Source organism: Perissodus microlepis, chromosome 16 (genome assembly GCF_051167445.1).
Source record: "Perissodus microlepis isolate ML-2025 ecotype Zambia chromosome 16, ASM5116744v1, whole genome shotgun sequence".
NCBI classification, from domain to species: Eukaryota; Metazoa; Chordata; class Actinopteri; order Cichliformes; family Cichlidae; genus Perissodus; species Perissodus microlepis.
Window position 1 is genome coordinate 23981585 of NC_140476.1, and position 13984 is coordinate 23995568.

General features: G+C 39.1%; 1 protein-coding gene across 8 annotated transcripts in view; it reads right to left on the reverse strand.

Annotated features, from left to right (window-relative positions):
* Positions 1-13984, reverse strand: part of itgb2 (integrin, beta 2) — a 29695-nt gene that overhangs the window by 8333 nt on the left and 7378 nt on the right. For 3 of the 8 annotated variants that reach the window (XM_084908021.1, XM_084908024.1, XM_084908025.1), the window contains exons 2-10: positions 6882-6933; positions 6588-6685; positions 4889-5087; positions 4443-4613; positions 3746-3987; positions 3037-3195; positions 2698-2793; positions 2518-2607; positions 2259-2393 (exon numbers count right to left, since the gene is read on the reverse strand). In XM_084908021.1, coding sequence (XP_084764147.1) covers positions 2259-2393; positions 2518-2607; positions 2698-2793; positions 3037-3195; positions 3746-3987; positions 4443-4613; positions 4889-5087; positions 6588-6685; positions 6882-6930 — 1239 coding nt within the window. In that variant the 5' untranslated portion in view covers positions 6931-6933. Of the gene's footprint in view, positions 1-2258; positions 2394-2517; positions 2608-2697; positions 2794-3036; positions 3196-3745; positions 3988-4442; positions 4614-4888; positions 5088-6587; positions 6686-6881; positions 6937-8154; positions 8925-9051; positions 9112-13984 lie in introns of those variants that run through there. The other 5 variants (XM_084908026.1, XM_084908023.1, XM_084908022.1 and 2 more) reach the window with 4 other exon arrangements.

A 13984-nucleotide genomic window follows, 5' to 3' on the forward strand; every position in this document is an offset into this window, starting at 1 on the left:
TAATTTGGTCGCAGATGCGACAGAGCGGACCCAACGCATCAGAATCAGCTTTCTCTTTTTCGGCTTTCTCACCCGACGGCCCGTAGACGGACCCGCTGTCGGAGCTCACTGATTCTGATGCGTCCGGTCCGCTCTATGTTTACGTCTTTTTGCGCTAGATTCTGAGCTGCAGGTTTTGTCTCTCTCCAACCAAAATTCACCGAGCCAGCAGCAAAAGAAGCAGCAAACTACGCTTCACATTTGATAAATGTCGTCATGAATTCCCTCTTACTTTTGCTGTTTTGCTTCCACCACGATAAAAATCACACTTCATGCTCAGCTCTCTCTCTCTTTTTCTGTGTACTTCAAGAACAGTTTCCCGTCTCAAATCTCTGTTTTCTGCATTATTCATTGGCTTATTACCCACCAGTCTACCAATTTTTACAGCGCTGTCGGCCACTGTCTTTTTCTTTTCTTTTGTTTTTTTTTACTTAAATGACCTCGGACAAGAAAGCCTAATTTCTGCTGTTCAATACTGAAGAAATTTAAACTTTTTAAAATTTAAATTTAAAAATTTAAATTTAAATTTAAAAGAATATTGCAGAATATTTTTAAGGTTATCTGCTATAAAAGGAAAATCTCCTTCATGTTTTTCTGTTTTATTCTCAGTTACTTTGACACAAAGGCATCTGCTGTGATGCTACACCTCTGATGAAGTCTCACAGTATCAGTACTGATAAATGATCAGAGTTATAATATTTCTGACTGTCTGAGGCAAAATTGAATCGAATCAGGACAAGTTTAACATTTTCTACAATATTGCCAAAGAGTGCCAAAGCACTTTAAGTGCAAGATTGTTAGTTAATCATTTACAAATGAATATTGTCTGTTTGGACTGCAATTCCCCCCCCAAAAAGGTGCACATGTAAAACTGCGGTGTTAAGCGATGCGGTTGAAAAATTTGAGTGCGCCTAACTTTTGTGCCGGTGCGCCTAACTTAAAAAAGTTAGGCGCACCGGTGCAACCGTGGCAAAAAGTTAGTCTAGAGCCCTGTAATATATCAATGATACCCAAAGAGCTGTGTATACATTTTTAAACATTATTGGCTCTCAGCATTTGGCTGTTCTGCCCACGTGGTCTAAAGCTTGCAGGTACATGCACTAGTTTGGTTTTCAACTTGATTTAAACTGTCTTGTTAAGAGTCAGCCCACCCATATCATGGTACTCAGTATTAGAATGATACTGGTCTATCTTGACCACTTTAATAAAGAGTGACTACCTAAGTTACTCTCCATGAGTAAGGATCTATTGTGTGGATGGATACCACCTCAGCATAATGGTTTTTATTACACCAGACAATTGAAATTAATAATTGGGTCTGAATTTAATTGTTTATCAATGATAAATCACAAAAATGACTTTTGTGTACTGACCAAAACAATACTGCACAAAGTGGCTGAGACAAAGTTCTTCCACAGCATGGCTGGGTTTGTCCTTAGAGTTTAGGCTGAGGAGTTAGCTTGGTTGGTTTTATTTAAAAAAGCCATTTTGAAGGTCAAGTCAAGTCAAGTGGCTTTATTGTCATTTCAATCATGTGCAGTGGTACAGTACACAGTACTGTACTGTGTGCCTCCAAGACCATGTTGCTATATATGGCAGTCAATCAACAGGATGACATAAAGTGCAAAGTGCAAGTGTACAAAAATTGCAAGAAAAAAAACAACAACAAAACAGTGCAACACCAGACAGAACAGAATGATACTGACCCTACAGTGCAAGAGAAAAGTGCAACAATGACAGTAGGTTGTGCAAAAAGTAAACATCTGAGACAATGAGCAGGAAAGTGCAGGACAGACAGGTGAAGAGGCCATGCTGCTAGCGAGTCTGCTACGAGCTAAGCTAGCAAAACAGTAAAGACACAGTGAGTGAAAACTTTGGCTATAAATTAGCGAGCGAGTACACAGAGAGTGTGCTTTGGATGAAGCACATTAAGGTTTTATTATGAAATAAAAAGTTATCTAAAAAATGTTAATTAAATTATTATGCAGATGAGCTACTCAAACACACCACTGTGTGTTGGAATAGGAACAGGAAGTGATACTCTACCGCAGAGAGGGCAGTGTTACCAAGTGACAGCGCCACCCAAAGGATCGAGAATTAAAGATTCTGAGCTACAAAATAGGTGCCACCAAGACTTGGACCACTCATCCAGATCAATCATCCAATGTTCACTAACATGTGGGTGACATGTAACTATGAAAAGTTCAAAGAACACTGACCTCATCTCCCACGTGCACTTGGTCACAAACCCCCTGTTTCTCGCTTTTTTCTCCATGGCTGCATATCGGCCTGTAGACGACTCTCACGTTTTCAGGGAGATTGTCATGAGTTATGGTCACTTTAGAGGATAATGCCTGTCATGAATTTGAAAAGATGGTAAATGGTCTGGTACGGTAAAGATAATGAGAGAGAGAGAGAAAAAAAAACACCTCCAAATCATTAGAAATATTCCACTCATCACAAAATGTGTCATCTTACATAGTAGGCTCTTTCAATCAACTGAACAACATTCTTGGAATCTGATGACAGAACTCCTACTTCTGATTTTGGAATCATCTTTGAGAGTTCCTTGGAAAGACATGAAATGTAAAATCAGTCAAGAGTCCGACTATTTTTGCCCCACAAGCAGATAGAAAATGAAAGGTACATCTTATTTACCTTGTACACAGACTCAACATTTTGTGTCACTGCAAATATCGTCTGAATCCTGTTTTTTTCCAACTGCATAGCTAGCTGTCCAACAGAGGGGTAGTCCTGGAGATTTTTGGAGAGTGGAGAACAGATGGAAAAGAAAATAAAGTGATATGTATGTGTGTGTGAGGCGTCAGCGTATATATAAATGCAAGTATGGATTTTATATCATTGTTTTCTGTGCAGTCTGATTTTTTTTGTCCTTATTCAAAACAATTAAAAGAGAAGGGAAAACATTGGATGCTTATAAATCTGATCCATGTTATTCTTAGAAGCTGAACAAAACTCACATGATTCCATACATACCATCTCAGTGCTCTTGACATAAAGATTGTTTTCCATGTGACACTGTTCATCATTGGGTTCCAGTATACCGGCCAGCTTTCCGTCCCCAGCCATATGGAATCCAGCATCAGTGGTAAGCACAATCAGCCGAGTGCTGTTGCTGTTCCAACCAATTTTGTCCTGAACAACATATCAGGGAGCATTAAGACCCAGTCAAATGCTGTCAAAATCAACTTTGGCTAAAAAAAAGCTGTATTTACTTTTTCTACCCTGAGAAAAATACATCTAGATCTAATTTGTCTAAAACATTTAGTTATGAACATAACTGCTGTGTGAGCCATGTTTGGCTGGATGGAACTCCATTGTTTCATCCTGTTTCCAGTCTGTTAGCTTTGACTTTTCAGAACATGTGACAAGTCATAAATGAGTAGAGGCCTACATGTTTGGCTATATGAGCTGTGAGCATTGACTGTGACGAAGTTTAACCACTGCATGTGTGTATATGTGTTTGTGCGTCTGCTGCACTGTGGTGCTTGTCTCTGTGGTGAGCAGGTTAGACTCAGATCAGTATGTACGACTGACCAAGAAAGCTTGTAATTACCACTTTATTTAAAAGCGACCATCATTTACATTTAGAACAGAGGCCGACCTGTTCAGATGCCACCAGATCAATGATAAGGGATGTGTGATTTAAAGGACGGCACTGTATGGTCTTCAGCAGAGGTCTTACCTCACATACAGCAGCCTGCATCATGGCATCCAGACTCCCCTCTGGAGAGTCCAGATTCCCAGAGATAAACTGCTTTTTCACTTCAGCTTCGAAGTCATTCTTATTTGGTGTCAAGCTAAGGACATGTCTGTAGCCAAAGGCAGCTTGACACTGCTGGTCGTTCTCATCACACGGCTTCAGCAGTTTTTCCTTGTTGGTATTCGTGTAAGGAAGGACTGTTTTATCAACAAAGGCACCAAACCCTGGAATTACAGAAATAGTAAGGTTTATAAAACATACTAAAAAGCAACAGTATAGGGCAGAAAAGATAACACATTTTGTGTTAACTCTTTGTTGACAATGGACTTGAAATTAATTTCTGACTTAGTTTCCATTCATACCAAAAGTGACTGGGAGAGCACAAACCTCTGTAGGACAACCTCCTCCCTAATGAATGAACACCACTGTGTCGTTAATTAAAAGCTCTCTGTAGCCATATTTAGCTACTGAAAAGCAGGAGGTACATGTTACATGAATCCACCAGCAGAAGAGCCCTACACTCCACAGCTGATGCACTAATGCACTATTACAGCAGTTTTAAAGACACTGACTAATTTGGATTTAAATGTTCATTCGTTGCTCTTTGGCTGGAGTTCCTGTCCACAGTTAGTGAAATCTGTGTATACCAAGTTGGGAGATTATGATGTAATGTTTTTACCTATTCTAGCATGGTTTGTGATTTTTCTCAGTGCAGCAAAAAGATCTGTTCCTAGTACTTTGACATTTGCCAGGTCATCCTTCATGGAGTAGGACAGATCCATCAGGTAGTAGAGATCCACTGGATGGCCCTCAGCTGCCTTAAAAGAAACATTGAATGAAACTGGAAGTCCTGCAAACACAGTTAAAAAAAAGGAAATGAATAAAGGCAAAACCAAAGCTACTCCCCCCCACACATACAGTAGAACGATATATGAACTGTAAATAGTACATACAGTACACAGCATACATAGGCACCAGTAATATATACAGACACATAATTCAGATTGTTGTGATAGAGTGAGTTCATGCAATTTTTATAAGCACTTTCTGCTTGGAATGAATCTGTGAGAAACCAAGCCTGACATTCACTTAATATTGTAGGCAACATTAACCGATTCCACTGACCAGGTCGCAGGTCAAGGTCAATCTTCTGAGGCCTCATTTGGACAACTTGCCCATTTTGAGATGCAGACAGAGGATCATCCTTGGCAATGTTTCGTTTGTTTTTAGGGGAGATGATTTCATTCTCTTTGCAGCCTTTTTTGATCAACTCAGCTCTGGTGTTACAGCGCACTGCATCCTGTTCTCCATCTTTGGTGAAATTCTGCATGAAGGGAAGGAGACAAAAAAGAAAGTTCTTCTTCATAATAAATCTTGATACATATCACTTATCTGTGTCTTGTGCCCAAGTTTAAAAAGAATTTTGTCAATAATCCTCAAGTCAAAAGGAAAAACATTTTCCAGCGGCTTACACTCACTATAGTAGTGAGTGTAATGTACAGTATGAGCTCCATCAGGACAATATCACAGTCACATTACAATCACCACTTATTATAAAAGTTATAAAAGCACAAAAGTTTGCCTGATCTGTATTATCACATAATAACCATTTAATGATAAAAACGCATAATGTTCATAGTTGACCTCTGAGTTTAGATCCACACAGCTTATAGCATGAAACTGAAAAAGCATTGTTAACATTTCTAAGATCTGCACCACTTGTCATATATATTTATCACTGCTTTCAATGGTCTGTATCACAGTGAATCATGGAACTGTTCTCATATCTCCCCTTTCATAAAGCCAGGTCCAGTGTATCCCTAAAGCACCATTCCTTTGTAATATTAGAACTGGACAAAGTCTTGTTATGGGTACAGCCAGTTAGTAAAATGTGGTTTTTGATGCAGCCTTGGTGAAGTACGATAACTGTAAGCTTTTTTTTTAAATGGGATATGCCATTTTTCCAAAAGTTTTCACGAGGTTTACACTGCTGGGAAGGGTTAAGGAAAACCTCTAGAACATGGAAAACCTGGGCGCTATCAGCCATGTGTGTGGGCATGGTGGTTGTGTCTAACAAAGACAACAACCAGGTTTGTGTGAGGATCTATCTGATTTGAAAGAGTATGTGCACTGTAAACTGTGCATACCAGCAGAGCAAAAGTGTTGTGTGAACTTGATGCCAACATGGGGTTCTGGTAGATTCCACCATTAAGTACCCAAATTCAATTACACACTTTACACTGTCTTACTATATCTTTAACTATCATCTTGGATTACCTCAAAACCAGAACTTTTCAAGCACATGAAGCCTGAAGAGGGGCTGGAAAACTGTGGTGTGTTACATTGCTGATCTGCTGATATAACGGCAGGACCAGGAAGAGCATGACACTGGACTTAAAATTAGTGGAATTAGTGATTACACAGTGTAGTCTGAATTTGATGCACTCCATCTCTGGTGCAGAAATATCCAATATCTAATAGTCACCCAAGTAACAAAACGTGCCATCATAGTAAGAAAGGAAGCTGACCTAATGTACTGGCAGTGGCTCAGTCTTACAATAAGTTCTGGATGTGAACCTACAATAACCTGAGAAGCAAAATCAAACTTGGTTGTAGGACTGAAAATGAACTCAGCTGTGACTGAGGTGAAACACACGAGTGTGTATTTCTACATATGTATTTTAATGGTATAACAGGTAATTACTGACATGCTACCACGGGTTCAGCAGTGGATTAGAGGACAGCTTTTCGTTGTAGATAAAACGCTCACATTAGCACTAAAACAGAGACAGTATTTAGATTTTACATAAACTTTCTTTCTCACCAGTGTTTGGCACCATGCACAGTATGGCCCAGATTTTATACAGTCATCACAGGAGTTGATCAGTGACTTTGAGCAAACTTCCTCTTGTTGGCACAGCCCTGGAAAGAAACCCCCAAAAGTGTATCATGTATATCATGTTTACAGAGTCATTGATAACCTCAAAATCATAAAACGCTCAAACGTACATTTTACACATGCAGTCATTTTATTAAACATCACATTAAGTAAAAGGTAAAGGTTGATAAGGTTTATAAATTTGTGAATAAATATTGTAATATAGTATTTATGCTTTACCATATCTACCCATCAGCAGGAGAATAAGTAATGGCATACACCGATCCATGTTCTGCTGGAAAAAGACAACAGTCAGCTGATTTAAAATTGCAGAATTTCCATAAAGGCAGAGACACAGGACAACTACAAAACTAACAAGATCCTATAAAATACTTCCTCATGAATTTGCTCACGCCCCAAATATCTCTTATTATTTCCAAAAAGGTGCTCTTATACTTTGTAAACTCTGTAATATATTGTATTATTTAATTGTTCTTGGACCAACTGTAACCCACATCATTTCTTTAGGGATTATTAAAGTATTCGGATTCTGATAAATAAACCTTAATTGCTGATGAACCTTTCCTTTGTCTTCAAGCATCTGAACAGAAGAGCGCTGAATGCTACAAGCAGCACAGACAACAGCACCACCTTCAGGTCTGTAGCTGCAGTACATCTTGGCAAGTTGCTGCGAGGATTTGCTCATGTGTACAGTTTGACAACATTGATTTAAAATGGCTGAAAAACTATACAAAACACTTACACAAATATTCAGCTAACCATTCGTGTAACTGCTGTAACAGGAAGAAACATTTTATAAGTGTCCTCACAGCAGCATTAACTCACAGACTACATTAAAGACCATGCTGACATGTGTAACACACCTAACTTTCAGAGCTAACAAATATAATACCCAGTGCAAAGGTTTCCTGTACTCAACCACAAACCACCCAGTTTTGCGAAATGTGTCAGTATTCCACACCATAAAAGGTAAAGGGAAGAGTGAAGTGTTAGTTCATCAGTACATTTCCGCTTTCTGAAAAAAGTGCTCATGAGAAAGAAGGAAGCATTTCTCTCGTATGTGTCTATAAATGACTGACTCCACCAGCCTAAAAATACCTTATCAAATGAGACAAATGAGGTTGGAGAGACTGAGGTGGTGTGTGAGACTTTTTCTAAAGCCTTATAGAGCATAATTTTAGTCTGAAACAAAAGGTCTCAAATTATCATTTGACTTAATTCAACACAGACACAACACTTTGTGTTTACAGTTTAAAACTCAGTTGAATCCAGTGCGTGATGCAGCATCATCTGGCCCTAGCCCTACTGTGTGCTAATTAAACAACTTGACTGAAAGTGTATGCGCCATACACACACACACACACACACACACACACACACACAGCATGAAAAGCTCACATTATATTAGGTTATAACATGAGCAGAAGAAAAAGAAACTTGATCATGAGCATACGTTATAATGCACTTCCGTGAACAGAACTTTATTGCTCACCCTGTGTTAACCGCTTTTTTATTCGAGAAGATTCTACTCTAACTCTCCAGGTGACTGACGAGACAGATTTTAAGGCACTGATACTGATATGAACTGCTCTTAATCTGTCATTTAACGAGGATTAAGAAAGTGTGTTGTTGTGACTTTCTTTCTTCCTGTGTTGTCACTGTTGTTGTATTTAACGAGCTGGAGAAAAGTTCCAACCTGTTAACAACAAACATGATTCTGTTTAGTAATAATGTTAAATGTAATCGATTCAATATAGTTACTTCTGGCTCAGGAGATACGGTGATCATAACATTCCTATGTTACGGTCAAAGATGCCACAGTGGAATTAGTTGTTACTAGTTGCAGCAAATGTAGCTTAATGTAATGTGTTTTCATTTAAATGACACTCAGACATGTGGAGGCTATGACTTAACTGCTGCTCTTTCTGTGTATGTATCTATCATCAGGCACAAGAAATAATCAGATAGTTCCTTTGTGAAGCTGACATATGATGCTGAAAACAGGAGGGGGTGATGATACAGCTTTGTATTAACTCCACTTAATAAAACACTGACACAGAAACCCGGTTAAAAAATTGTGCAACCCCTTCTCAGAAAAATGTCAGGCAGTCAACTTCCCCCCCAAAAACAGAAGCTTCTCTTCCGCACGCTGCTTATTATAACTTTAAGTGTCACAAAGCAGTGGTGTGGCTGCATTACATTAGTCTGGTTCTCTAATATTTTCTCAGTTTTTCACTAATGGTATAAACTATAAAGTTCATTTTGTTCTTCTACAATAAACTTACTTTTTTAATGTAAGAAGAGGCAACAGAATAAAATGTGACATGATTCATTAGAGGTAAAAATCTATTTTCAAACAGAAACAATTTCTTGAAAAAGCGCAACTTACCAGAAGCAGGAAGATTCAGCTCTGATAGCTGGCTGACAGTTACACTGAACACTATGTGGATGGCGAGACTCCGCCCTCTTAACAGGAAATGTGAAGCAACCAGTGTTAAAGAGAATGCAATGGGCTGGGCGAAATATCACAATTTGATGTTAAATATAGATGCTGCAAACAGCAAATGTGACACAGATGTGACTGCACAAAGAGTACTCATTTTGTGTGGGTGTATACATCTAAAATATAAAAATAGAAAATATATCTAGAATGTATGAAAAATAATTCAAACGAAAGGAGTATATTAACTGAACACAAAAGTACTCTAGCACTCTTCCCTGGAAATCTGAAGTAAAAGTGTAACACCAGTTGTTGGGTTGTGTTACTTGTTAAAGAAAGTCTTATTGTTGTTGTTGTTGTTTTACTTTTAGTTAGACATTTCATGGTAGTATGCCTGCTAACTCAGCATTTCAGGGCTGTTTGGGTTGTTGATTTTAACCACATCTAAATAGAAAGAACATTAACAACCACTATGTCACCTGCCCCAACAGGAAAACACAGCACTGGACCTGCTGTATGCTCTTAATGCATACACTGCCACTATATCCCACCTGATATCTAAAATAAAAACAGCATCTCATCACATACGTTCATAGAGGTACCTCTCCTGAGGAAGGGCCTGCTCTTTTCAATTTAATATATAATCGCACCAAATCAAACAACAATCATTTGAAGGTGTGCTATATTTTATATTCTACAAGAATACACAGAAACCCCAACAATAAAACATTTCCTATGAGCCAGCACTTGGCGACAGTGAGAAGGAAAAAAACTTCCTTTAAACAAGAAGAAACCTCCGTCAGAGCCTCGCTCAGGGAGGGGCAGCCTTCTGCCATGACCAGTAGTGATGTGTCATGAGCAGAAGCATCAGCTCTGTAGTGAATCAGAAGAGCCAACTCCCATCGAGTGAGAGCCGGGTCCCCACTTTTTTTTAACAAGGTTTGTTGTGTTGCCCCATTACTTAACTGCCTTCCCACATACATCGCACACATCAATTTCTATGCTGAAATTGTGGTCTAATGTTTTGTGCCTCGGTTTCTCATTGGCTCACACTCCTGCGGAGCTGCAGCAGGGACATAAATGAGAGACGGAAGGCCATTTTAGTTCTTATTAACAGGGTATTGCCGACTATCCTGCTAATTGCAGAGTTTACTTTTGTCTGTATGTCATATTTACGATTAAAAATCCAAAAAATTAGAAATTAAAAAAAGTTTAATCAAATTAGACATTGATATTTTCATATGGGAATTGATCCTGCAACAGTGGTAATGAAAGCATCGATATTTCAGGATCACTACCCCTCAGTCAGTGAGTGAGATGGTAGACAGCGGTGAGGAGGAGAGCCCGAGTGCGTCGCAGAAACACATAAATATGACTGACACCGTAAATGAAGCAGCATCTGACTGCAGTTTAAAGAAGAAGCAGATACTAACTAAGAGGAGAAACCGCATCAGCCCATCCGAGCTGAGGCATTTGTCAACCTGCACTGACAACAGACTGTTTGGCTGCTGAGTTTGGTTCTATTTCTGTTCTGTGAATTTGTTTGTAGTATTTTGTTTTTGTGTTAAATTATTAAAAGTTTGATAAAAATATTAAACAAAAGTAAGAATGCCTGCTTTTGCATCAGAACAAACAGACAAAAGTACAATTATAAGGCTTCTCATTAAAACACTAAATGCAAAAAAGTTTATCAGCACACAAAGCATTCATATTTGCCAAGTAAGGCTAAAATATGAGGCTAAGTTTTTGGGGGGGGGTTTTTGTATTTTTATTTAGTTATTTATTTTTTCTTTCTGTTTTGCTTCTTTTTCCTTTCTTTTTTTCTTCTTTCATTCCTTTGTATGGATATTTTAGTTGTTAAAAAACGAAAAAAAAGGAAAAATATATGTAGTAACAAATAGCTGAAGTTGACGGTATTGTACAATGATTGCTAATGTCAATTAAAAAAACAAAAAAACAAAAAACAAAATTAATCTGTTACCTGTAGGGCTGCCACGATTAGTCGACTAGTCACGATTACGTCGACTATCAAAATCGTCGACGACTGATTTAATAGTCGACGCGTCTTTTGAAGCTTTGTAAGATCACAAAAGACGCAGGAATAAGTAGTAGGATTTAAGAGTGTAATAACGGACTGAAACAGAAGATGGCAGCACTGCATGTACAAGGATGCCAGCTGCCGTTAAACCCCAAAGAAGAAGAAGCTGTGTCCCAGAATTCGTAGTGCAGCCCAGCTCAGTTTCCAACAATGGCGGCAGCTAGTTAGTTTTAATATTACTCTTATTATTCTTTCTCGGTCACAAAATAAACGTTTAGCATATTTTCAGGCGAGAATGTAACTGTGTAAACCTCAAATATCTGCTCAGTTTATCAAGACACCGCATATTTTCAAAAGCGCTCCGACGTTTTCGAAGACGTCTGTTACCCACTAGCTCGATTGCTAGCCGGGGGCAAGGCTCACTAGAGCCGGTGAGAACACCGGACTCCCGGCAAATCGTTTTCAAACCCACGCCGTCTTTCGCTACTCAGGTTAAACATGTAATATAAGTCACTTAGATAACTTAAAAATGTTATTGTTTGGCTTTTTTGTAGTATTTTATTTGTTCCTGAGTAAATCGGTTTGGCTGAGATTAAAGTTATAGTTTTTACACAGCTGAATAAACATCAAGCAGACAACTGATTATCAGAAGTGTGAGATGCTCGAGAATATACTCCGGTGTCCTGTTATATTTTAGATAGCAAGGAGTTTATTAAACCGAAACAATCTGCAAATTTCATTAAAATTTAATAAACCATAATCTTGTCTTTATTTTTAGTTAGCACATACCTTAAACACTTAAAGCTGTAAGCTAATGATAGTTATATAAGAGCAGATGCTGCTGGTGCAATAAGCTGTACGTTTTACGTCCAATGGATGATGATCTGATTAGTCTAATCGCAAAAATAATCGGTGACTAGTCGACTATCAAAATAATCGTTTGTGGCAGCCCTAGTTACCTGTGTGTGTCTGTGTGCACCTGATACGTGCGCCCTGTGAGGCTTAATTATAGTCGCATCCGTGTTAAAATATCACGTGTGACCCTGTATATTGTTCTGGGCTGTGGGAGTAGGCCAGCTCAGTTTGGGCTGTTTTATGTTGTCTTCTGTGTGCAGCGAGGTCTGGTAGTTGCTAGACTGACATACTTTGTAGAGTGATATTGAACATAACATGCCCCCCTTGCAATGGGGGGGGGGGGTCTGACACGCCCCCCCCCCAATTTGCAAATTGGGGGGGCGCGGTGGTATGAAAAGGAAAAAAAACAAAAAACGCTTGGACACTGCTAGCACGGGGCGCCCACACAAACGCAAAGCAGGAGATGAAGCATGGCTGAATATGTTTCCAAACCAACTTCTTTCTAAGCCAAAGACTAGAAAATATGGTGAAGCATATCTTCCCTTTGGTTTCACCTGCACAAGTGCCAAGGTAGGTCTCCCATGCAGAATTGGTTTCCCCTGCGTCGGGAGCACGCCTGGGCTGTCCAAATCACGGACAAACAGTATCCCACATTATTGATTTTTAGTTCACCAACACTTGTTGTAATAACTAACTACTCCTGACATTTTGGAGATGTTAGCTCTTTATACAGTAAAGTTACAGCGGGATACAAATAATATCAGGCTGATCCTGCCACGATTTGTCCCCCGGTTCAAATCACGGACAAACAGCATCCCACAGTTGTTTATGTTTTTAAACCTATTTTGCACAGAGAGGCATTTTTTGAAAAATGTATTGATAGCAATGTTGAATATTATTACACAGGAAAAAAACAACTACACGTAAAATAATTGCACCGTGACACCTCTGCCTTTGTAAATGGAGGAACAGTAACTGCATGTGTGTATGTAAGCGTGTAAAACCTGCAGATAGTCAGATTAACAGTAACAGTATTTTGTCTCTATCTGCCATTCTGCAATTCATCTCATGTAAACAATAACGTGGCGCACAGCGTGACGTGAAAAAAGGAACATACCTTTGACATTCCGTGTCGAACTCTGTATTCCTCGTCCACACGTAAACGCAAAAAAGGAGTTTTAAAAAATCTCAGTTTTCGGTGATTCCAAACGCCGTTTACGTGTGGACGAAACAGCTGCGTTTTCAAAAATACCCGTGTAGGTGTGGACATAGCGTAAAAGAGTTAGTAGTTTATTTTATTACTACCTGTAATTTATTGCAAATTACTTGTATTTGCTTAATTGTTTACTAAATGTTTGAGGTGTGAAATAAACCGCAATGGAGTTTGAAAACAAAATATGGGTGTGTGTTGTTGGAGAATGTGTTTGTGCGCGCGGGGGGGTGGAGGTGCGAACATTTTTCTTGTAAAACAAAGGGGGGCCTAGCAAAAAAACTTTGGGAACCACTGGCATAGACAGTGCCATCTATGCCAGGCCTGGCCCATATCTGGATGACATATGTCTTATCACGCCAGAAGTCAGTCAGCAGTGCCGGCTTGATACTGCATCCGGGCCAAACCTGCTTGTTATGTCGGTTGCTCAGGATGCCATAACATTTAGAATGCCCTCTCATAGGCCCCTATATACTTGGTAGTGGCCATATGCATCCTGGCAGAGAGTGCACGCTGATTTTACATGTTCTTCATAGCTGTAGATTAATACTCAATATGGCCAGAGATCAAACCCAGGAAATCTACAACTGCAGAACAACGATTTCTGTTTTGAGGAGCATTTCAAGGAATTGTCTGCCTGAGCAAATTGTGAGCAATAACACCCAAGAGTATAGTTCTGATGAGTTCAGTGTTTTCATGCAGAAGAATGGCATGAAACACTTTCAGTCACCACCACATCATCCAGTGACAAATGGGTTAGCAGAAAGGTTTGTACAAAC